This window comes from Neofelis nebulosa, chromosome 5 (assembly GCF_028018385.1).
Source record: "Neofelis nebulosa isolate mNeoNeb1 chromosome 5, mNeoNeb1.pri, whole genome shotgun sequence".
Lineage (NCBI taxonomy): Eukaryota > Metazoa > Chordata > Mammalia > Carnivora > Felidae > Neofelis > Neofelis nebulosa.
The window spans coordinates 150,556,238-150,582,146 of NC_080786.1; the positions used below are offsets into that span (position 1 = coordinate 150,556,238).

The 25,909-nt window shown below is 49.1% G+C and overlaps 1 protein-coding gene across 6 annotated transcripts in view; it reads right to left on the bottom strand.

Moving 5' to 3' along the window:
* Positions 1-7,485: 7,485 nt before the first annotated feature.
* The window catches only part of CLDN14 (claudin 14), a 90,728-nt gene continuing 72,304 nt past the window's right edge, over positions 7,486-25,909 (bottom strand). For 2 of the 6 annotated variants that reach the window (XM_058731961.1, XM_058731959.1), the window contains exon 3: positions 7,486-8,600. In XM_058731961.1, the coding sequence (XP_058587944.1) occupies positions 7,843-8,553 (711 nt within the window). In that variant the 5' untranslated portion in view covers positions 8,554-8,600 and the 3' untranslated portion in view covers positions 7,486-7,842. The other 4 variants (XM_058731958.1, XM_058731960.1, XM_058731956.1 and 1 more) reach the window with 4 other exon arrangements.

Here is a 25,909-nt window from a genome sequence, read left to right on the forward strand (position 1 = left end):
AAATTTTTTTTTTAAGTTTATTTATTTTTGAGAGAGAGACAGAGTGCAAGTGGGGGGGGGGGACAGAGAGAGAGAGAGAGAGAGAGAGAGAGAGAATCTGAAGCAGTCTCCAGGCTCTGAGTTGTTAGCACAGAGCCCAATGTGGGGCTCAAACTCACCAACTGCAAGATCATGACCTGAGCCAAAGTTGGAGGCTTAACTGACTGAGCCACCCAGGTGCCCCTGTGCAAATGGATTTTAAAATAAACTAACTCATATGTAAAATATGTGAGAAGAGTTGTATGTCTAAAGGGATTCAATGGTGGCTTTTTGCGTTCAGCTACAAGTCTCTTCTTGAGCAGCTGCCATGTTCAAGGCCATGGGAATCAAACGGTGACTAGATCAGGAAGGCTCACAGTCTTGTGGGGAAAGGAGGGGAGCATGGGGCAAGTTGTAAAAAACAAAACACAACAAGATGCACATACCTCAATGATTAGTATCTACCCGGATAAATGATCATAGAAAGAATACAGCTGTGTAACTACCACTCGGGTCTAGAGAGGGAACATTACCAGCACCCAGAAGCCCCCCAAGTGCCCCCTGCCAATGAACAAAGTAGTGATACTGATTTGCCTTCCCCCTCCCAAAAACAAAAGTTGCCGTTGCTTCACTTCCTTGCCAACACTTGATATTGTCGATCTTTTTACATTTTAGCCACTGTAGCGGGCACGTAGCAGTATCTCATTGTGGTTTTAATCAGAACCGGATTTTAGGGGCGCCTGGGTGGCTCAGTCGGTTGAGTGTCCGACTTCGGCTTGGGTCATGATCTCGTGGTTCGTGGGTTCGAGCCCCGCGTCGGGCTCTGTGCTGACAGCTCAGAGCCTGGAGCCTGCTTCGGATTCTGTGTCTCCCTCTCTCTCTGCCCCTTCCCTGCTCATGCTCTGTCTCTGTCTCTCAAAAATGAATAAACATTTAAAAAAATTTATAAAAAAAAATCAGAACCGGATTTGATGTTAGAATAATAAAGTCGTGTGATATTCTCATGCCTGGGCATCGCAGAGCAATTCACAGTCACTGCAAAGGGGGATGGTGAATTTCGTAATGAAGTATCTGTGAAGATGTGAATGGAAAAAGAGGCTCCTTCTCCCGCTGAGAGGGTTGTCTGGGGAGAGGCTGGGGGTCAGGTTCTGTCTAGGCTCAAGGACTCCCAAGCGTAGCACTGGGTCCCCTTATTCACATAAGCTCCTCCCCAAGACAGACACCAGCTTCCCTAGACACCTGCTGCAGCCCCTAGACCCAAACTCTCCTATGTTGTCCTGGCTGTTAAATCCTGCCTTCTTGCTATTTACTACGCTGGGTGGGAAATCTATGCAAATGCTTTAATTTGGAAAAATGCTTGGGATGACCGAAAAAACCCTAGAGCTCCCCAGAGCTGGAGGCGGCTGATGCTGCTGGCAGGAGCTGGTGGGCTGCCCTGTGGGATGGAAAGCTTGGGCCGGCCCATCGGTCGCCCAGCAGGGATGGCGGGTGGCAAGCTTTTAAGTGGAGAGCCCCTCAGGAGAAAGGAATTAAAGTGTAGAGTGTGCGCCGTGCTGAGCTTTTCTGAGGTGAAGCTCCTAGAGCAAGAGGGGTGAGGACGTTGCAGGTGAATCGCCCCCAGGGGCTGGGCCCACCCAGATTTATGGGGTGACCTCCACTGGCCTTTCCCAGGCAGGAAATGGGCTGTTGGCTAATGCCTTTCCCCTGCCGCACGCACCTGCAAAGGCCAGTTGGTAGTATTTTAAAATAACTTACTAGAATGAAATTTCTGTATTTGCATTTGGATAGTTGCCCAGTCATTGGCTTTGTGCTTTTTGATTCAAGAAAGAAATGGGTTCAAATATCCAGGACCTCAGAGTTCAATCTCTCCTCCTCTGTCTCCATCTCTGTCTCTGTCTGGCTCCGTCTCTCTCTCGGTCTCTCAGTCTCTCTCTTTCTCTCTCTCACACACACACACACCCCTGGGTCTCGTCCTGGGGGAGAAAGGCATGTAGATACCACAGGACACTGCAGATTTAATCCTCGAAATCTTAGTTCAACCAGGTTTCCTCCCGTGTCTCTCCCCCTCCCCACCCACCGCCCCGGGCAACCTTGCTCCTCCCTCTCCAGTGCACAGTGACTGCTAAGCTACTGGGCGTTGTTAATTCTAATGTCACTTGTCTGAAACTGACGTTTCTGGCAGAAGAATCGTGTAACGGGTTTGCCTTTGCTCTTGGCCTGACTTCGTTTTGCAAGGCTGCTCCCGGGGACTCGTTTTCTGTTCCCTCCCTCCTGTCTGTGGGTCATGCAAATGGCAGTGCCTGGAAACCTACTATGGGTACTTATGCCTGGTGCTTCCCTGGCCACCATGAGGAGCTCCTGCTGGGTCTATAACAGGTGGGAATACTGCCTGCGGGCCATTGCAATTCCTTCCCCTGGGGCCTTGAGACGACTCTTCTTGAGAAGTTCAATGTGGAGCCAGGTTCCTGCTGTCTTCAGGAACTGTGCTCCAGCTCTGGGCTGCTGTTCTGGGGTCTCCCAACCCCTACAGATACACATAAGGCCAGTGGGGTGCCTGGGGAAGCTCTTAGGCCTTATTTCGTTTTAATTTTTAAAAATTTTTCTTAAACTTATTTATTTTAGTAATCTCTGCACCCAGCGTGGGGCTCGAACCCACAACCCTGAGATCAAGAGTTGCACTCTCTTCTGACTGAGCCAGCCAGGCGCCCCTCTTAGGGTTTATTTTAGTAAACTATTACGTGCGTGCAGAAGGAAATGTGAATTTCTGCTTGCACAAACTCTTCTCATGTGAAGGGGCTTTAAATGTATCTTTAAGTCATCCGAGCAATTTGCTTTTTTTTTTTTTTATTTCAGCCCTCGGGACTTTATCACTCCTGGAAATCACAAATATTTTCACATCAAATAACAGTCGTTGCAAATGTCTTAAAATACTATTTATGCTCGTTACTGCTTTGGCCTTCCAGTATTTATTGCCGGATATTGTCATTTAGTGCATTTGAAAAGGAGCACAAATATTGCTATGCCACACTTTGTAAATATGTTGACAACCATGTCAATTATCATTAGTTTCCTTTTGAAATCTTACATAGCTATCTTTTTTCTTTCTGTTCAGAAGCATTTGGGGCACCTGGGTGGCTCAGTTGGTTAAGCGTCAGCCTCTTGGTTTCGGCTCAGGTCATGATCTCATGGGTTCATGAGTTCGAGCCCCATGTTGGGTTCTGTGCTGGCAGCCAGGAGCCTGCTTGGGATTTTCTCTCTCTCTCCCTCTTTCTTTGCCCCTCCCCTACTTGCTCTCTCTCTCAGAAGGAGCCAGCCACCGCACCTACATCCCGCGTGAGCATGAAAGTAGAGGAGTTAATTTAACACAGCTGATCACGCCCTTCTCCTCGGCTTCTAGAACGTTCTCTTCAGTTCTCCTCGCTTGCTGGGCATTCCCCCTCTGGCTGCTGGCTCCATCCGCCTCATCCTTCCAGCCTCGAAACGTGAATCTCTCTTGGCCTCTTTGATTCCTCATGTGTGTTCACTTGCAACGTGATCCTTTCTAGCCACTGGCTTGCACGACATTCCTGGGCCGATGGCTCCCAGAGTGACCTCTTCCTGAACTCCGGCTTCGTATATCCAAGACCCACGCCACGTCTCCACTTGAGGCAACTCAGACCAAACACCTGGAGAACGATTTAGTCTCCCTTCCGGGACCAGAACCTTTTCTTTCCGGAATCCCCTTCATTTTAGAAAATAGCAGCCCCATTTTTCCAGGTGATCCAGGCTCAAATCTTGGCATTATCCTTTATGCTTTCTTTCTTTCTTTTTTTTTTTTTCACACTCACAACCAAGCCTGCCAGTAAATCCCACTGGCTCTGCCTTCTGGTGCATTCCGATTTCTTCCCCTTCCAACCTGCCACCTGGTCCAGACCCACGTCTCCTGCCTGGATTGTCGCCATTCATGCCGTTCCCTTTGCTGGGCAGGGAGAAAGCAAGGAGGGACCAAAGCAGGGAGAAGCAGGGTGGCACTGTGGCCAACCAAGGGACTTTGGGGTCGGACACTGAGGGGTGAAAATCCTGGCCCTGTCTTCAGTTTATCGCTATAAGGTAATGGACGGTTACCACACAGGTTGTGAATGAGCCATGGTTGTTAAATTGTTTCCATTTAGGGCAACAGTGGCTGACACGAAAGCAGGCTTCTCTGGGAACTCATGAAAGCAATCAAGGTGTGTCATCCAAGAGGGGACACTCAGGTGCTCTGAGTACAGGAGGGGTGTGGCTCCATCTTAGGAAGTGGCTTCCCAGAGTCAGGGATGGGGACAAAGCGTTCACAGGGTGGAGGTTTCCAGTGTCTGTTCACAGAGGGCCCGGGAGGGTCTGGAACACGACGTGGATGACTGGGGATGCACGGGCTGTGGCCTGGGAGGAGCATCGGGAGGCCCTGGGCTGTAAAGGCATCGACGCTGGCCGTCAGTGGGTAACAAGGTGTCCCCAAGGACTAAAGGCTCCTGCAAATCCAGGGCCTCCCTTAGTGCTGGGGCCCTGAGACCTAAATGCAGGGTAGGGAACCAGAAAACATGGCTGGCTTTAGACCTCTCTGGATCAGAGCCTAGTTTGATTTGATTTAGAGAAGCAAAGAAATGTAGCATTTCTTATCCCATAAGGGTCTTGCTGTAATTTAAATCCGTAACAACTGTCCGACTCAAGTTTCCTTTTTATTCTGAAATTTGGGGTTGTGTGTTATACCTCCAAAAGGAGACCAGACTGTTGTCACAGCAGACTTAGTTAAGACCAGCCAGTCCCAAAGATTTGGGCAAAACCAAAAACATGCATCTATGTGACGGCCCTGGTGGTAATGTGGCAAAGAGGGGCTGGAGCAGGGCCCGGCACTTGTGTTGGGAGTGAAGGAGGAGACTGGGAACTCATCCCTATACCCCGTTACTTGAGGGAGGGAGTCAAGGTCTTGTTCAGATCTACTTCCTGTTTGGGCTGGCCAGGCTATAGGACAGAGCCATCCATGTGTCGCCGTCTTGTGTGTCACTTCCTGCTTCCTATGGGGCTTCAGATTTGGACCTCGGGGTCTGACATCACATTTCATCAACCCAGCCAGGGCCAGAAGCTCTGTGGGATGATGATTGTGGAAAGAGCCGTATGTGGTCCTGAAATAATCGCTGAATTATTTGCAAATAGTCTGGACACAAAAGTAATGAGACTATGGGTCACGTTGCTACTTGAGTGAACGTATTTGTCCCCTGCTCACCTGTCTTTTAATCCCGGGTCTTTTACTCACTGGCGCTGTGACCCTGGGCAAATACTGGTCAAGTAACTTATCTCTTTATATTTTCATTTCCTCCTTTGTTTCTTTTTTTTTTTTTAAAGAATATTTTTAAAGTTTATTTATTTTGAGAGAGAGAGAGAGAGAGAGTGAGTGGAGGAAGGGCAGAGAGACAGGTAGAGAGAGAGAGAATCCCTAGCAGGCTCTGTACTGTTAGCACAGAGCCCAATGCCGGGCTTGAACCCGTGAACTGCGAGATCCTGACCTGAGTGGAAGTCCAATGCTTAACGGATTTAACTTCCTCCTTTGTAAAATGAGGTTAAGAATAGCATTTATCTCATTGGACCAGATTAGTAAACAAAAAGAATGAACTGGGCATATAGTAAGTGCTCAATAAACTCTAATCACTATTATTATTGGTCTTTCACCTGAGTAGGAGATACGGACATATTTAATTTAGTTGTGACAGAATTCGAGAAAGAGTTTGAAAAAAGAAACCTACTTTTTTTCTTTAATGTGTACTATTACCTAGAATAACTTCACCAGGCACATTCTAGACCATGACCATCAAGGTAGGACTAACAGAACATCATGCTATTTTTAGATTTTCTTTGCCTTCTTTATTGGTTCAGATTGATTTATTTGTGTAATTTAAACCGTAGGTTAAAATTGCTGGTTTCAACCTGCACGAAATGATGACGTTTTGGGTGAAAATCCCTGGTCTGAAAGGGATGCCAGATCCCAGCCCGCGTAGCTTCTCTGCGGTCGGATAACAGCTAAAATGGACCGCACCCGTCCTTCCGAACAGACATGGCATTTGTTGCCTGGGGTCTGAAGGTCAGCAATAAACAGTATGGAGCTGCTCCATTAGTCCCTAATTTTTCATGCTGTTACGAGTCAGCAGTGGTGCAGTTCAGTAGCTCTAACTGGTAAGGCCCAAAGGGACCAGATGGGCTCTCAGTGCTTGTACATTACTGGTGAGAGCTTCCCGTTTGGGGGAGACACCAATGGCAGGAGAAGCCCACGGCGGCTGGGATTCCCCGTCACCATCTCAATGGCCTGGTCTGAGGGCCTGGAGGACCTTGTCAGGAGGAAGCATGAAGTTCGTAGAGTATAAACCCACCTCTGGCCTTACTGGATCCGGGGGCCCCAGGCTGCGGCCTGCCTGGCCTCTTGACCCTTGTCCTGGAGCCTCCCCTGGTCCTGGGGCAAGGGTTTCACCAGGCCACAGCAGCAAGCCTAGCCAGTTGGCTCCGGGTCTGTGCTGACCTGTTGTGGCTCTCTTCCCTGCAGGCAGTAATGCTAGAACCCTGGAGCCCTGGTGGCCCTTCTACAAAACCCCTTGAGAATGGAGGAATTCGTGGAAGTGCCACTCTGTGGGTAGGTCTCAGTCTCCACTCTTCCCCCAACAGGGTATTTTCTTTACACGTTCAGAACTTGAGGTTCGGGACAGAGACAAGAGCAGGGCACCATCAGGGCACATCATGGGCAAGGCTGTGGAATGAAGGACACGGAACAGGACCAAGCTCCCCGGACCAGCTAATGGGACAGCTGTAAGAGTCTGAGTGTGAGTGACTGAGTGTGTGTGTGTGTGACCACGTACAGCTTTGTGACCACGTGATTTAGATCACAACCAGAAAACATCATCAATGTTCTGACAGCAGTCAGAGCTCATGTGGCCCTGTCAGCAGTTCTTTCCAGCTAAAGAAGTCAACAGACTCTGGTACCTGCTCTGAAGGCAGCTGGCATCATGCTTCTGTCCCCAGAAAAGCCAGCGGTGATCTGCGGGGCAGTTGGGCTTGAGCCGTGCTCCTAACTGGGCTTCTTGCCAATGCCTAGGGAGCCAAGCGGCCAGGCGCCTTTTGCTCTGTCTTTTTTCTTCTGACTTTTGCTTCCTTACTAGTGGAGGCTACCAGGAGAAAACGACCGTTATCTTTACTTTGTGATTTAAAGCAATTATCTTTTCCCCCAGGGACCCCGTACTTCCTGCCCTGCCTCTGGGCTTAAGCTGGAGTGACTGTTCTCGGCGAATATCCCTCAAGCATCATTTCCATGAATATCAGCCCGGCCCTCCTCTGATTCTCCCATCGTATGTGGGTTGTGGCCACCCTCTGAGGGTCCCCATTGCTTGGCAATATGGAGTCCTGACAGTAGGTTGTGGTTACAAGACCTTAGCAGACAGAACGGACTGGAAACAGAAACAAATACTGTCCATTTCATTAACAACCACATCCAAGAGGTTTACTCCTGTATCGCAAACAAACTCCACTGACCAAACTCCCAAGTCGCTTTTCATTCAGCTGTTATTAAATCACCCACATAAATACATATAATAAATACAAAAACAGAAAGGATTTTTTTTTTTTAAGTCTTTGGTATACAGAGCTTTTCTCCCCTCTCCTATTTCCCCTTCCTTCCCTGTGTTCTCAGCCCACTCCCTCACATTCATATTAATTCCTCTGGACAAAAAAGTAGCCCGGAAGTAAACTCTGTGCCGGGACCCTGCATCGGAGCCAGTCTGGGTCCTGGTGCCGCTGTGGACTCGGGGAGGGACGGGCCCCGGGGACTCACACATAGTCGTTCAGTCTGTACCCGCTGAGCGAGGCCGAGGTGGCCGAGGGGGCCCGGTTGTCCTTGAAGGCGGCGGGGGGCCGGTAGGCGGGCGCGGTGGCCGTCGCGGCCCTGGGCTGGGCCTGGTAGGGCCTGGAGGGCCCCTCGTCCTGGCAGGACAGGCAGAGCAGCGTGCCGCCGATGAGCGACAGGGACGAGGAGATGAAGCCGAGGTACAGGGCCTGCCCGATCTCGAACTTCATGCCGCTGGGCAGCAGCGGGTTGTAGAAGTTCTGCACCACGTCGTTGGTGGTCCAGGACACCGCCACCAGGCAGAGCAGGCCGGCCAGGATGAAGAGCGCGCCGCCCAGCACGGCGAACGTGGTCTTGGCGGGCGTGCCCTTGGCGCAGCGCGTGCACTTCATGCCCACCACGGCGCAGGCGCAGGCCACGCCCGAGAGCAGGCAGGAGATGACCATGAGCGCGCGCGCCGCCTGCAGGTCGCGGGGCAGCGCCAGCAGCGAGCGGTAGATCTGGCACTGGTAGATGCCCGTGCTGTGCCACACGCACTCCATCCACAGCCCCTTCAGGTAGGACACGGCCGTCAGGATGTTGGTGCCCACGTGCGCCGTGCGGCGCCAGTGCGGCAGGATGGTGGTGATCAGCGTGCCCACCAGGCCCAGGAAGCTGAGCAGGAAGCCCAGCAGCTGCACGGCCGTGCTGGCCATGGCCCCGGTGGCCGGCTGCCGGGCTCGCTCAGGCGCCCGCCGGAGTCCTAATGAGGCCGGGAGGCGGGGCAGGGAGAGAAGGGAAATGGGTTAAAGATTATCTTGCTGCGTTTATTTCTGCCCCCGAAACTGAGTTCTCCGTGGGCAGTTGCTATGACAATTAACATATTTTTAAAAACAGTTTCCGACACTTCATTGGGTGCAAGGATAAGCTGCCTGTCCAAGACATTTTCCCTGCAAGGCCAGAAGGGGAAGGGATGACAGCAGAAATCTGGCCCGCCTGCCCTTCCCCAGCGCCCCCCTCCCCGCCCCGCAAGGGCAATCCAGAGCCCCAGTTTCTGATCTAGCAGCACTTAGCAAGCCGGCGTGGAAAGTTCTACCTTCTGCCTACCCTTAAACACTTCGGCTGCGTTTGAATCTCATTTCGTGCTGCTTGGTCCCTAATCACTCCCGTTGTTAAACCCACACGTGGACTGACAAGAGCTAAGGTGTGTGCTACCTGTGCCTGAGAAATTAGCCCCAGACTGCCTGTCAGGATGAAACGTCTCCCGAAAGGGGGTGACTTCCCTGGGCTCTCAGAGAGGGAAAGGTTTAATACCCACAGGCAGGTCTGACGCTTTTCTTCCAGAACCCCAGAGCTGGATGTGAACTTCGAGATTGCGCACTGATGTCAGGGGCCAGGGAGTGACCAAGGTCACAGCTCCTTAGGTGCCGGGGCCAGGACCACAAACCAGGGCACCTCCCCTCACACCTGTCTGCGGAGCGGTGTGCTTGTCGCTACCTGACTTGCAGAGAGACGGGAACGCGGAGCCATTTCAGAGGTTTCAGAAATTCTAACCGTGGCCAAACCCAGAACGCTTCTTGGGGGCAAGGACCCGGTACGTATGTAGTGCCAGACGAATAGGGGACACTCGGGAAGAGTTGGAAGGGAGGAAGGAGAGAGGCAGGGAGGCAGGGGAAAGGACCCGACGAGGAGAGGAAGGGAGGAGGGAAGGCGGGCAGGTGAGCAGAAAACCCTGGTGAACACCACTGGGTCCTCTCTCCTGCCCGGGCCAGGGTACCAATCCACCCTGTCACCCCCACCCGCTGAGTGACTCGGGGTGTCTGTCTGGGCTCAGCTTCTTTCTCTAACATGAGGGAGCTGGACTCCATGGCCCCAGAGTGTTTCCTGGTTCTGGAAGCTTGTCTGCTGATGACAAGTCACTTCAGCATCCCAAACCAAGGAAGAACTCAGTGGGCAAAACCTACTTCCTTCATCTCAGTTAAGCGCAGGAAGGCTGCAGGGAGCGAAATGTGGGCTGGGGGGCATCTCCCAGGCAGCACAGAGGCTCACTGCGACTGTCTTGGGTCCCCTTGTGGAGAAACCCCCTACTAAATTACAGCACAGGATTTGGTTAGTAACACAAGTGACATTGCCACGGGGGGCCCGTACCGTCATCTTGCGGGATTTAGAACTACTGGGCTTCGATGTCTCAGCATTGCAGCGGGTATTTCTTAGTTCCATGCTGCTTAACAGACAAACAAAACTAGGGGACAACGAAACAGTGTGGTGCCCAGCAGGACACGCAGTGGTCAATGTTAGGGTTTTCACAGGCGTTTTAAATGATGCTTTCTTCAGGACGCGGTGGTCTCCACACGCACTTCGCCCTGACAGGCCACCTGCGGCTTGTCATGATGCTGGCTTTCTTTAGACTCTGCTCCAAGGCTTCTTCCCTCCACTTAGCGAGCACCCACTCTGTGCAAGGGCTGGGCTCGGGGTGGGGGGCGCCCGACAATCTCTGCCGTCCAGAGCAGGGCGGGGCCGGCTGTCTTGCAGCCACTGCGGGGGAGGAGATGGCACCCGCGTAGGGGGTCACTCTGATGGATGAGGCAGGGCTGCTGCAGTGAGCCCCCCGCCCCATGTGCTGAGTGCCCCAACAGAGCTACCACCAAAAGTGCCCATTTCTGGGCCTGAGGGATGCCGGGCACTTCGCAGAGCACTGACATAACGACATAAAATTTGTCCCCGTAGTAACCCGGTCATGCAGCGACTGTTCATCCTGTTTTACACATGGGGGAACCGGGTGCAGGGGGTGAAGTTCTCTGCCTGGCCTGGCTGGTCTTTTCCCTGGTTTAATTCCTCCTTCAAATGCTACGCTTCGCAAGTCAATAGGACGGACGTTGGCATGAAGACTGAGGAGTGGTGTCATCAGTGTATTCTGGAGAGTCAACACTTGTCCCACTTGTCCCCAGAGAACATTAGTCTTGATCCTTTTGCAGTGGTTCAGGTGGCCAGGGTGACCCAACGGTTCTGGTTTGCTGGAGACTGAGAGGTTGCCCAGGGCAGGGGACTCGCAGTATGACACTGGGACAGTCCCAGGCCAGCCTGGACAGTCGGTTCCTACACGTAGCCTGGAGGCTCCCAACTTCTCCAAGTGGCCTTTGAGATCCTTCCAGTCCTGCATGGAGGTTGTCCCCAGGCTGATGGCCGCTTAGGCTGCCCCTGGTCCTGGCCATTCTGAGGCTTCTCAAAGCTCTTGCTTGTCAAGGTCAATCATTAAGTACACTGATCCTCAAGAATGTGGCATAAAAGCTAAGCCTGCTTGACCCCGTTAGTCTAGGGAAGTGGACCAGAAGTTTATTGGAGGTCTAAATATTTATGGAGAGCTGTGACTGCTAATTTTAGAAACCATTAGGTTGCTATTTTTAAACTTGTACTAGAAGGATTTGCTAATTTAAGAAGTGAGTGTTAATGAGCCCCCAACTCCCAGACACCAGCTCCCCACCCCTTCCCTGGAGTTACCAGCAGCTGCTACTGACATTAGGTCATAATTCAGCTTCCCAGCAACCACTTTTCTCCGTGGGGCCATTCAATGGAAAAACAATTTCAAATGAACGCATCTCCTCGGAAACCACCTAAAACCATCCCTGATGCTCCAGAAGGATGTTGCCCAAGCATGCCTCCCAAGAGGGGCAGTGCATACAGGACCCGCCGGCCGTGTAGAGTTGCAGCTGGCTTCACCTGCGGGCCACTTTTTCCTGCAGACGTGTGCGTGCTTGTGGAAGCGTGCGCTAGAGAGATGTGAGTCCAAGACAAACATGGTTCTAAGAATCAAGTTCCAAAAAAGACCTTGACCGCCTGGGTGGGTGAGGCTGAGTGTAACGAGATAATGCATTCCAGGAATAAATGTTGTGTCTTGCATCTGGGTTTGCAAAGCCTCCAAAGCACACTCCTGGGTGGGCAATCCGTGGCTTAGGTGTGTGCTTGAGCAGGATGTGGGATGGTGTTTCCCAGCGAGTGTTTCTTGCCACGCTGTGTTTGCAGGATGTCTCCTGTGAGGATGTGAAGGTCAGGTGGGTCTGTCGAAAGCCGGTAACCACAGACCTTCTCACCGCCCTTACTATGCAGGTGTGCACTGTGAACTTCTAGAAAACGCTGCGAGGCATTTCCTAAACTTGCTTGACTAGAGACATCCTCTCCTGACTTTTCCAGGGAATGGCCTGAAGTCAAATCACTTTGGCAAGCAGGCTGAGAGGTTATAAGTCCCTTGAAAGTTTCATGGGGCAGTGATGAGCTAGAATTGCTAAAAGAAAAACCAAAAACCAAAAAACCAATTTGGTTTTCGTGAAGGTGAATGAGCACAGACAGGAAGGCCAGCAGGATGTAGGGTTTGCCCTCAGCAGGGTCTCAGAAAGCCCCGGGGCTATAAAGTAACATGAAAATCCTCAAAGGCCAGCTGTGAAACACACCAGGGCACGCTCGGCCCCTCAAACTGGATCTGGTTTTATGAGCACCAGATCTGAAAGGTGAGGGGTTTTTTCCATATAAACTTTTATGGTGCTCCTTCCTCTGTTGTCTGTGAGCTACATTCCTTTTTTTTTTTTTTTTTTTTAAAGGAAATAAATAATTAAAAAAAAAAAAAAGGAGCAGGAACATGGTGTAGTCTCTCCATTACATTCAACCTCCCAGCCCGCCTGGAGTCTAGCTGTGTCAGCTTTGGAGCTTTGTCTCCTAATTAGGCGTCAGCAGTGGGGGCCAGTGGGGACAGCCTGGCTGGGACAAGGGACAGACACAATGTTTGCCTAGCCCCTGCTCCTGCTTTTTTACTGTCCAGTGTCCCTGGGCACATCCATTCTTCATTTTTTCTGGTCTCCCGAAGACCTTTCTCCTGCTGGATAAGGTGTGAGCTCGGGCCTCCCTGCCCCCCAGGCTGCCTGGAGGGATGCAGATGTGAGGCCAGTAGGACCTTTGAGTCACACGATGTCCCCATCCCGCAGAAGTCTCACCTTTGGCTACTTTAGCTCTCCTGTGGACACATGGGGCTCGTTGGCCCTTCCCCACCCACACTACTGAAGGGCATGTCAGACCCGGCGTGGGAGCGGTGCGGCCCGTGGGGAAGGAGGTTCATGAGCCAGGCGTGTGGGAATTTCTTTACCCAGAACCCCCTGGGCTCATGTCTTGGTGAAGAGGTGGAAGATTCGGCCACTCAGCCTCTTTTTAGGTTTGGTCTGCCCTGCAGTGGGAGATATCAAGCCATCTGGGAACGGGCCATCACACACACCTCATCACACACATTACACTGTCCCCAAGGGCTCCTGACATGGGGTTGGATCCACTGTGGAGACAGCATACAACCTTGTTTCCTAGCGCTTATCAAGAAAGAGGAAGAGCTGCCTTTAAATGAAAATGGTCCTTGAACCTTGAAAGAATGCAGAGTTGTCTCAACCTTGGTGTTCAGCAGTTTAAGAAAATGGCTCAAAAAACTGTCTGTTCTTGTTGCCCCAGCTAGCTTGGCTGTGCATTATTACTTAGATATTTCACAAATGCTACAACTTGGGAACTAAGAATAAAGTCAAGGAAGATTTGGATTCACCTTAATGATATAAATGAGCAAAACTAACATGAGAAAAGAAAGACCTTTTATGCTATATCCGAATAATTGGATTGGACTCCAGTGGCAATACTCTAGTATTTCCTAAGCACATGCTGGCTGCCGTGTTCCTTATTCATATACAAAGCAAATGGATCTCTTTCCTAGAAGCTGGAGGTGCGATTTTAGTACACCTTCTTACACAAATATATAAGAATTACGAGAAAGTGATCAAGTAATACCTTTGAAAAACCATTTCATATTCATTCAGAATGGGCCACACTGTGGGGTTTTTTGGCTCTAAAAATAAAGTTTCCTTCATTACAGCTCCAAACATTCTATAACTTTCCTTGGGTTCTTTTTCAGACTGGCAGGCATCTGGATTTTAAGTTTATGAGGACTTCTCTGCCCTCTACCCATGTTGTAGAACTGCAGTCTTTCTGTGACAGGCAGAGACAGAATAATTGTATGACTAACTTCTTACTACCATGGTGTTTAGGGCTTGCTCATGTCATCCAGGGATATCAGTGTGAAACATCTTTCCCACATCATAGAGAAATGACAATTTATAGATTAAATTTTTCCCCTCTCTTTTGGAGGACTAAAGAAAAACTATTTTTCATAATAAGAACTGGTTTGGGGAGAAGCCCGTGTTAATACAAATGAAAACCATGGGTATGTGGTCAGATGCTTGTAGAGACCATTTTCAACTCAGCGAGACTGAGCAATCTATTGATTTAGTGAAAACTCCAAGTTTAAGTAACCACAGTCATAAAAATTCCAAACCATTTCTCAGGAGGCATTATCTCTCTAATTCCAACTCACCAACTTTCATTAGAAGCCATTAAAAATACAGCAGATAGATATTTCTAAATGAAATGATCAGATTTCATTTAATAAAATACATTGGTGCCTTTGCATAGCTGTTTTTCCTGACAAGATAGTTGTCTAGATTTGCTATGTTGTTGTTTTTCCCTTTTCAAGGTATGGGTGAATAAAAACCTGTTAGACAAGAAAAATATTAAAAAGTAAAAAGACACAGGTTATAAGAATATTGTCTAGAGAGTCAAAGATTAGATGATTCATAGTTAAAACGTTCCATGGAAAAGCTTTATATAATAAAGGATGTTATGGGTTGAATTATATCCCCCCCCAAGAAGATAATGTTGAAATCCTAATGTCTAGTGCCTCAGAATGTGCCTTTATCTGGAGATAAGGTCGTTGCAGATATAACTGCAGATAAGCTCATTATAATATAGTTAAGATGAGGTCATACTGGACTAGGGTAAGCTTCTAAACCAATAAGACTGGTGTTCTTGTAACAAGATGGCCTTGCAAGCACACAGAAAAACAGGGAGGACGCCATGTGAGGAAGGAGACAGAGATTGCAATGATATGTCTATAAGCCAAGAAATGCCAAGGTTTGCCAGCAACCACCAGAAGCGGGGAGTGGAACAGAGTTTCCCTCACAGTCCTCAGAAGGAACAAACCCTGCTGACACCCTAGTTTTGGACTTCTGGTCTCTAGAACTGTAAGAAGATAAGTATCTGTTGTTTTAAGCCACCCAGTTTGTGATACTTTGTTACAGCAGCCCTAGGAAGCCAGGACAGGGGACTAGCTGAATGGCAATATGCGGAGTTGTAGAAAAAAAGCACTCATGTCTGAATAGAAGTGGGTCCTTTCTAGAACGGGTATTGAGCACAGTCTGGTGGCTTCACATCTGTCATGGAAAACAACAAGGCAGTAGTTAGCTTTGTGCCCCAAGGCATAGAGGACAGAATCTATGGAGAAGGAAGAATTTGGAAGACTCGTTGTAGTTGTGGAAACTCAAGAGCAAGTGCCAACTACAGTAAGTAACCCAAACAGCAATCAGATGACTCAACCTCTCCAGATTGGAAAAGTGTATGAATCCACGGATCCCAGCCTGCCAGACTTCCCCTTGGAAATCCAGTAGAGCTCAGTGGGACCTCCCTTTGGGGCTTAACGTCAAAACAGAAATGAAAACAAGCAACAGGACATTGTCCTAGCTGGACTGGTAACCTCCATGAACAAGTAACTCTTCCATGAAATTTTTAAGTTTGTGAAAATGATTTATCTGGGCAATGAACTGGAAACATCGCAGTGATAAAAAATGTAGTGTTAAATGAAAACATGAGACTGAGATTTGCTAATGTTAAATAAAATACGGTTAAATACAATGTCTAATGCTCATTCTCTATAAATTTAGCTTTCTGAACCCAACTTCACAGATGCTGTTAGTTATTAATGATCAGAATAAAAATAACCACAGCTAAATGTAGTGAGTGGCTTGTGATGTGCCAAACATGTGCTAAGCGCTTCCATTGGCATTAACTTATGTAATCCTTCAAGAAATCTATCATGTGTATGTTGTTGTCCTCATTTACAGGTGGGGAAACTGAAGCTTAGGTTAAGTAACTTGCCCAAGGTCACGCCTGGGCTATTTCAGGGAGACCTGTGATCATCCAGGTAGGAGATGCCAGCAGTGACAAAAGTGAGTGCTAGAAGTGTTTCACTGATGGGTTAGCTATGGGGTGTGAGAGACAGGTGTCAAACATAGCCCCAAGGTTTCTGCTTGGGCAGCTGAAGAATGGAGTTGCCACTTATTGAGAAGGTGAAGACAGTGGGAGGTGGAAGAACCTGGGTTTGGAGGGTGATGGGCACAAAAGAGGAGTTTTGTTTTGGACATGTTGAGTTTGGGATAGCTGTCACTGCACAGGTGGGGACACCCATGGTTGGATATAGAGGTGCAGAGTTCAGCGAGGAGACTGGACTGGAGAAGGCCATTTGGGACACAACAGCATAGACTTATGATTGAAAGCCATGAGACTGGATGAGAGCCGTAGACAGAAAAGGGGAGGGCCTTGCCAGTGACTCCAGGAACCCTCCAACAGCAGAGATTGGGTGATCAGGAGGACCCAGTAGCATGGGGCATGGGAGTGGCCACAAGGGAAGAGGCAACCCAGAGTGGTGAGTGAAGACAGACGTCCACATTGGAGAGAGTGAGCCACCATGCCAAGTCCTCAGACAAATCAACTAATATGAGTACTGAGAAGTGATCACTGGATTTAGCAGCATGGAGGAAACTACAGACCCTGGTAGGCACAGTTTTGGTGGAGTGATTGTAATGGGTTCAAGAGAGAATCAGAATGGGGCACATGAGCCCAGAACATTGTTTTAAGGACTTGGACATCAAGTGCCCTCCCAGAGCCCCCCATAAACTTGTTCTTACCATTACAGTCCTCCTCTGGGACCCCAGCCCCTCCTGAGCACTCACTCCACCTCATGTATTAATCCTGGCCGAGAAGTTACTCCACAGGACACTTACATTTTCCCAGATGGCCCCTGAAAACAAATCTCCTGTCCCTGGCCCTAACACATAACACTTGCATTGGTAAGAATATGACTGGGTCAGCCCTCGGAGGGAGACCAGTGATACTTTCAGGCATGTGTTTTTAAAACACTTAAGAAGTTTAGAATTAATTGGGTCAAGTATGAAATTTCAGATTGCAGAATTCTTCATAAAGGCAAAGGCCTCGCAGATGAAATAGCATGTGGTGTTTCTAGCTTAGTCTTCAGACATAATACAAAGGGCCATTTTGTGCTTTTTCTCTGAAGAGTACAGGGCACTATGGGTTACCTTTGCCTGTTCTCAGGACTGGCTACGTCATTTGCAGAAGGCAGTGCAAAATGAAAATGTGGGGCCCCTTGTGCAAAAATCATGAAGAATTCCAAGATGGCAACCACAGTGCATCAAACCAGCAAGGGCCTCTCCTGAGGGTGGGGTCCTGTGGGACCTGTTACAGATGGAGCCAGGAACTGGAGGTTGGGGTTTTTCCTTATTTAAACCCATGAGTACATCTAGGTGAGATATTGAAAGGAACAGCAGACACTTTTGCAGTGTTCTGAAGAATAAAAAAAATATGGTTTCATATATTTATTTTTTCTTCGTTTAAGTGTAGCCCGCTGTAAGTACTTGCCAAGGAGGAGCCTTTCGAAAACAAAGCTATTGCTGGTCTCCTGTGCCCAAGAGTGGCCTCCGATGGAAACAGACCTGTCGTTCCAAATCTGTTTTCACTTCCCTCTTGTTCCAGGGAAGCTGTTGGTGTGCGTGGTGTGGGTGTGCACGTCCCAGAGTTGAAGAGGGAACATCTGCCTCTGGGTGGCTTGCTTCTTCTTGGAGACTCTGCTCCAAGCCCCCAAGCTCTGGCAGGGCCCCCAGCCCCTAGTGAGAAGTGGCTGAGGGTTCTGAGTCCCAGCTACTCCTTGTTCCTTCCAGAGTGCTCCTTCCAGGGTCCTCCACATAGGAGGATCTCGGAGACGAAGCCCTGGGTGCCTTCCCCAAGAACGGCCCCCAGTGGAAAATTCCCGGTGCGTTATTGCCGTTGGCAACCCGGGGCCAAGAACTGTGGCCCTGGCAGCCATCCGTCCCGCAAGCAGAGTGAGGAATATGAAGATTAGCTGAAGAGAGGAATGTTTGAGCTTAAAAGCGCCAAGAATCACCCCTGAACTGGCAAGATTGACTGTCTGCATTTTTAAAAAGACATCGGAAGAAGCCTTGAAAACAGGCTTTTAGACTTCTTGTTCTTGTGTAATGGAAGACAGTCTCTGATAGAAGAGAATGAGCCTTTGAAGAACAAAAACTGACATTCAGTTGTATTGATTTTTATCTAAAAACAAAAACAAACACCTAACTGGAAAACAAGTATTTATAGGAACATCTTCATGGTACCAGAGGACGAATCTGTGTTTCTTCCTTTTCTTTACAGATTTCTCTGTAGAGGCTTAAAAAGCATTGATCCCATTATATACGCAGGTAAGTAAAACACAGTCAGCTTAAAAGATTTTTGCAAAACAGATGGTGCCAGATAAGAATGGAGGCTGGCTTCAGGTCTGAGTAATTTTGAGCAACCAGCTCAGCCTTACGTGACTCACCTGGCTATCTACATCATAACAGCTGCTTCCCAGAGCCGTCTAGAAGATGCTAAGATAATATATGTAAAAACCTGTAAGCCCTGTAAGGACGCCCAACATATGCAAGGCCTGTGCTGCTAAAGATTTATCATCATGATGGATGAATCCATTCCCGAGTCCATCGAAGCTGCGACCCCAGCACCCGGGCTGAGCCCAGACCTGGCGCTGAGTTGCTGGAGAATGGAACCTTGGGGCTCTTCTCTGGTTTCCCAAGACTTCACAACTAAACCGAGCGATTAAGAGATTTCGGACCTTGAAAACTGCAGGAATTAAATCTCTTGATGGGAATGTGCAACCAAAAAAGCCAGTGTCCTGAGTGACTCCACGGTTTGGGGACCCTGTCAGGGCACTAATCCCGGATCCCTTTCTACTTTGCCTGTGGCCCTCCCAGCAGGCCTCGGGAAGACCGCCCATCCCGGGAAGACCATGGCAGCTGTTGGGGGTGTGGGGTTCAAGGTAGTTGAAGAATTAAGTCAGGGATCAGATTGCATGGAATTTCCCCTGTTTTACCCTTATTAAGAGAGATCTATAACTTCCCTGCCCCTTCTCCCATGCCAGTGTGTGTGTGAGCTGGTGGGAGGGGTGAGGGCCGTGGGGAGGATAAGGCTCCCACGTCTGGAAACTGAGTGCCCCGCCTGGCCCTCTTCGCAGGAGAAGCAAGCCTGTCACAGTGCAAAGGGTCAGTGACAGCGAGCTCAAGCTGACACCGCTTTGAAACACTCAACAGATTTAGCCCTAGACCCGGCAGGCAATGAAAGAGTTCTTTCTAAACACTCAGGGACGGGATCTTGTCCTTTCTGGCTCACTAGGAACCCAGCTGCCCTCACAGTCGGCTGCTGGGCTTCCCAGGGGTCCCCGGCCCACTGCAGCTGCCCTTTTGAAGGGGGGACATTGACTGTGTCACCTGGAGAACCCTTGCCTGCCCATAGCTCTGGTAGGCGGGGGCCTCAGGCCCGAGACACATGACTGTCAACCCCAAACCCTCCCGGCTCAGAGCCTCACCCCAAACTCACATGTCTTTGCGTCCCATCCACTTCTTGGGGTCCCTTGCCAGTGGGGCTGCTCTGGACCCTGGCTGGGGTGCAGCCTGTGTGACATAGGACTCTGCAGGGACGTTGCCACCCTCCTGTCCTCCCTCTCCCTCCAGCTGGAAGCTTCAAAGCCAGAGTATTTGAGAGAAAAGTGCTACCTTGCTCTTTGAGAAGGGCTTGCGTGGGCACGTGTGTCATTGGTTGAATGGTTCACTGCCCCGTGCACGATGTGAGGCAGCTGGGCCAAGGCGGACATTCAGGACCAACCAGAAATGTCATTTCTGTACTTTGGAAAAATGCCGGATACACATAGTCATCTCCCTAAAACACCCTCCGGTCACTCTCTGGGGCTAGTGGGATAAAACCTTGACTGCCAAGCCCGGCACGGAGGGCCGCCCACTGTCAGCCCAGCCTGCCTGCCCACACTCCCTGCACTGGGCCCACTGACGGCACACCCCTCCCCTGTATCCCTACTCACGGCTCCCCGGGGAACGGCCTGATTCCTGCTGAGGATCACCTCCTGTTACCCTGTCCGCCCATCCTGCTCTGGGCCGGTCACCTGGCAGTTGTCCCCACACTGCTTGGGACTTTGATCATATTGAGCAACTCAAGAGTTTCTCAACTTGCAGGCTGCTATGCTCTGGTTGCAAATCACTGAATTTTGACCAAGGTGCAACTGTGTTTGTTTGTTTTTTTCCGGGTACAACAGCAGATACGGGCCATTAGGAGAGTCTGTTGGTAGAGTATGGAGCTGGGTGGGCCGTGGGGCACTGCATGGAAGGAGGGACGATGTGCCACGAGCTGGAGATAAGGGACAAGGTCAAATGTGAAGCCAGTGCCAAAAGAAGAAGGTGGCTTTCTTGGGATGTACAGGGAGTTTGCCTGGAGAGCCCAGTAGGGCTGGGCATAGTTCTAAAAGTTAGGACAGCACCCAAGGGTGGCCGAGGGAACCGCACTGTGCTGGGAATGCCTCCAGCCTCTCCAGGTGTGCTGCTGGTCATTCTCAGGTACAGAATTGCCGAGAACCACCATTTAACTTGATTCCTGTGTCTGTCCCTTTCTCATTGATTCCATCGTGATGGTCCAAGGGCAGGGACTTGGGCTTCTGTATTCCTTTAGCAGCACCCCTCAATCTGTGGGGCTTTGGGTGGTGCTTAAGGACAGTGAAGGGGGCACCTGGACAGCTCAGTCCAACTCTTGGTTTTGGCTCAGGTCATGATCTCACAGTTGTGAGTTCGAGCTCTATGTTGGACTGTGTGCTGGCAGTGCGGAACCTGCTTGGGATTCTCTCTCCCTCTCTCTCTGCACCTCTGCCCCACCACCGCTCATGCTCTCTCTCTCTCTCTCTCTCTCTCTCAAAATAAATAAATTTAAAAATGTTTAAAAAAAAAAAGATGAAGGAACTCAGCAGTGGGCAAATGACCCTGAGCGTGGACCAGAAACCTAATCCCTATGTCCCTGGCAATGGGACGGTGATGGCAGAGAGGGTGTCCCTTGGAAGTGCTGGGAGCTTGGAGTGGTTTAGAAATGTCTGTTAGAGGAGCGCCTGGGTGGCGCAGTCGGTTAAGCGTCCGACTTCAGCCAGGTCACGATCTCGCGGTCCGTGAGTTCGAGCCCCGCGTCAGGCTCTGGGCTGATGGCTCGGAGCCTGGAGCCTGTTTCCGTTTCTGTGTCTCCCTCTCTCTCTGTCCCTCCCCCGTTCATGCTCTGTCTCTCTCTGTCCCAAAAAATAAAATAAACGTTGAAAAAAAAAAAAAAAGAAATGTCTGTTAGATATTACTGATTGAGGATTGACCCACAACCCAAATCCACAAAGCTTTTTAATCTCTTCTCTAAAAGTAACCGTTGTAAACAAAATCTTTAGTTGAGAGGCATTCATAGGTTCAGAGCCTCTTGTGTTTAGTAAATATCATCTATAGTAAAATGCACCTGCATGATCTATAATTTTATGCAGGGAACTTGGGGGAGTGATTTTTGTACTTTTGTCTTTGGGGGAGATTTGGCAACTGCCTTTGATTTCTTGGCACTGATTGTGTATTTTTGGGAAATTCTGCAAAGAGAGAGAAAATGCAAACCCCAAATTGTTTCAAAAGATTATAGTATTTTTATAAATACTACATGTAACCATCAACAGAATGGACATAATGTTATGTTTTATAGACTTTCATTAAACCTTTATTAATCTTTATTTTCTCTGGAACAGTTCATTCCTGTTCTGGGCTGAAGTGTGAAAGCTCCCAGACCCATGGCCCTGGCCTGTGGCTCCTGATGGACGAATGAACCTTTCCTGGGCCAGAGGGCAAAGTTACAGGTTCACTGTGTGACTCAATCTGTGTATAAATGTATCGATTCATTTTTTTCATTCATTAAATATTTATTGAACTCCAGCACATGTCAGCAACAGGGTGCTTGGTGAGCAAGACAGACACTACTCCTGCCCCCTCAGAGTGGGGGGGGGGGGTCACAGGCACGCAGAGCCAGCTGCACCAGGGACAGTTGGCAGGCAAGGAGGTTAGGCTTGGGGGCTCCAGCCCTCCTTTCCCACCCACGACCCTCATCCTCGTTTCTTCGACGTGCCATCAAAGTCCACTTTTGGATCCCTTTTTTAAAGCTCTCAGGTGCAAATGACTCATTATGGCTTAACATTTTATCACACCCGGGAGGTATTTTTAAATATAAGGTATAAAGATTTAATAGTGAAATTTCAAACACCAATCAGGATGCAAAGGAGAACTGGGGAAAAGAAGTCTTGAGCATTTTCCTAACATCCCTAAAATCATTCCATTGAGTTAGGGTGACCTCTGTCCTTGTGGATATGATAGAAGCCAGTAGATACTTCACATTAGATGAATGGATGCATGGATGGATGGATGGATGGATGGATGGATGGATGGATGGATGGATAGATGGATGGATGGATGGATGGATGGATGGATGGATGGATGGAAGGATGGAAGGATGGATGGTTGGATAGGTGGATGGAGGAATGGATGGATGGATAGATGGATGGATGGATGATGAATGGATAGATGGATGGATGGATGGATGGATGGATGGATGGATAGATGGATGGATGGATGGATGGATGGATGGATGGAAGGATGGATGGATGGATGGATGGATGGATGGATGGAAGGATGGATGGATGGATGGAAGGATGGAGGAATGGATGGATGGATAGATGGATGGATGGATGATGAATGGATAGATGGATGGATGGATGGATGGATAGATGGATGGACAGATGGATGGATGGATAGATGGATGGAGGGATGGATGGGTGGGTGGGCAGATGAATATATCACCTTTATTCTGCTCTCAATTGGTCTTTGAAGCTTGATTCATTTTTTGATTCCTCATAGAGCTGGGCTAAGGTCTGACACACATTAGGAAGTTGGTAAAAAGTTTGTTGAATGAACAATTTAATGAAAGGGAAGCTATATATGCAGTAGGCCTGTGGTTTGGAGTTCGGGCTCCTTTTGGGTCTGCAGTTAGCAGACTCTCAGCTCTCTTCCTGGGGGTAAAGGCCATTGCAAAACTTGACCTTGCTAAATTTATTGGCAGCATATCTAGTCAAAGCCACCAGACTCCAGTGGAAACCATTGTTCTAGGTTTCACGTTAACTTGACAGAGGCCTGACTTTGGTGGATTCCTCTTATCAGTAATAATGATAATAAAATGATGCCAAACACTAACATAGCACCCACTGTGTGCTACATGTGATTTTAAGCACATTACATATATTTACTAACTTAACCCTCAAAATAGCCCTTTGCTTTATTAGGCACTACTATTAATACCATTTAATGGTTGGGGAAATGGAGGCTTCAAGGAGATAAATGACCTGTCCAATGTCATCCAGCTTTAAGTAGCAGAGGCAAGACTTGAACCCAGGCAGACTGGCCTTAGTATCTGGGCTCATATCCCCATATATATAAATCACACCTCCAAAATGTGCTGGCAGCTGCTGGGCTCCTGTTGCACAAGGAGAGTTTTTGTCACTCTTTCACAGAGAGGGCTCTTGTGGGTGCCAGGTTGCTATGGTCCTGGTTTGGGGTCCTTTTGGGGTCCTGGCATTGACCATGGTGTTATCTATGGAGGGACAGGCTTGGTGGAGGAAGCTCCTTCCCTGCCTGCTCTTTTTTTTTTTTTTTGAAAAAGAGAGAGAGAGAGAGAGAGAGAGAGAGAGAGACAGCATGAGTGGGGGAGGGGGAGAGAGACAGATGGAGACACAGAATCTGAAGCAGGCTCCAGGCTCTGAGCTGTCGGCACAGAGCCCAACGCGGGGCTCGAACTCACACCCCGTGAGATCATGACCTGAACTGAAGTCAGAGGCTCAACCAAGTGAGCTACCCAGGTACCCCCACCCCCACCACCCCTGTTTATGCTTTTATCCTGGAAGACTAGGTAGATCTTAGTTCAAGCTGGGCTTCTCTGATGTTGTCTGAACATAAATATTTTGGCTAATGCTGGCCACTTGGTGTGAAATGAGAAGTTTCTGAAATTTAAACAACACATCTGTGAGACATGACCTCACTTTTTTTTTTTTACCTGGTGCCCATAATTTAGCTGTCAGCAATCTCAGCAACACACGTATCAGCATGATCCCGTATGTGCTAAGTGCTCTTTCATATTCTGGACACAGGAAGATTTAACCTTTCGGACGAAATAGATACTAGTAACTTCACAATCAGAGTGCCCAGAGATTACCTGATATGTGACAACCAAAGGATTATGTCTTAAATATTAAGAGATCACCAGAATTGAAATTGGAAACTCAAACAGATATCTGTACATCCATGTTTCTAGCGGCATTATTCGCAGTAGCCTAAAGGTGGAAACAATCCAGATGTCCAATGATGGAGGCATGGATAAGCAAAATGAGGTCTATCCATGCAGTAGAGTATTATTTATAAGCCTTAGGAAGAAAGGAAATTTGGACACACGCTACCACATGAACCTTGAAGACGTTATGCTGAGTGAAATAAGACAGTCATGAGAGTCAAATATTATGTGATTCTACTTATCTAAGGTCCCTAAAGGAGTCCAATTCATAGAGACCAAAAGTAGAACAGTGGTTCCCGGGGGCAGGGGAGGGGGGATAGGGAGTCAGAGTTTAATGGGGACAGATTTCCTTTTGGGAGGAGGAACAAGTCCTGGAGATGGATGGTGGTGATGGTTGTACAATGTGAATGTATTTAATGCCATAAACTATACAATGAAAAGTGATTAAAATGGTAAGTTTTATGTTACGTGTATTTTACCACAATGAAAGACACACACACAAACGCACACACATACACACACACATGCACACTCACAAATTGTGTGTCTTATATTAGCCATTCTGAGTGGGACCGCCCCATCCATTGTGCTCGCAGTCGTTCTTTAGTTTACGTGCAAGGAGTTTCATTGGAATAAATATTCTCAGACATTAACCCAAACAACACTTTCCTCTTGTCTCTGTTCTAGATAGTGCTGAGAGCCAAATGCCCAAAGCCTGACCCTGGTCCACCTGGGAGGACCAAGGACTATCAGAGGCTTTAAGGCCGTGGAACAGTGGCCTCCCTGCAGTGAGCCCTCCTGGCCTCAAGGGTGCGCTGTGGGAAGTTCCTACTCAGCCAGGTGCCGGCGGCTGGGCCACCGCAGAAGCAGCAGCCACGCAGCCCCATTGTGGGACCTGCGAAGCATCAGGTGGGGCCTGCGAAGACCGCCAGGTCATCCACTTGCCATTCTAGACTCGCCCACCCTGGATTCCTCCTAATTGCTACCCCCTCGTGGTGCAGAAAGTCAGCTGATGCTGGTGTCACACCTCCGGGTTTCCTACGCCTTCTAATTTACCAAGGGCTTGCACACAGACTATCATCTCATCATACAGACGACTCTGTGAGTCATCCGTTATCAAGTCTAGGCATCTTGTCCAGTCCTTACAGCTGATCATAGAAAAATCTGGGCCTCTGACCCAAGCTCAAGTTCCTTCCTCCCTAGGCTGCCCGCCCAGGGTCACCAGCCCTCCCTCAAGCCGTCAGAAAAGGCAGCGGTGACGAGCAAGTGGGTTCGGGGTGGAGGTCTGCAGGCGGGCACTGAACGCTCCATCAAGATTTGGTGAGTGAACAAGGGTGGGTCTCCAGCACGATTTTCAGAAAAGCTTTGCTCTCCAGTTCCATTCCTGGCTTACGTCCATCGCAGCTGAGCGACCAGCATGGCTTTGCTGGGTCCTAGCTTAAAACGCTTTTAGAATATCTCATTTGCCACAGATCAGGCAGCATGTGGATGAGAAAGGCTCTCAGGACACACTCAGACACCATCAGGCCCTTTACCAAAGGGAGAGGAATACTCTGAATATTCAGTTTGAGAAGTACGGAGCGACATGTGCTTGTGCCCTGATGGACTTGCCTCACAATCTCCTTTCTAGAGTTTGTGCCCTAAAACAAGACACTTTAATCTCCACCTTTAGCTCAAGAATCTCCCTTCTTTGACCAG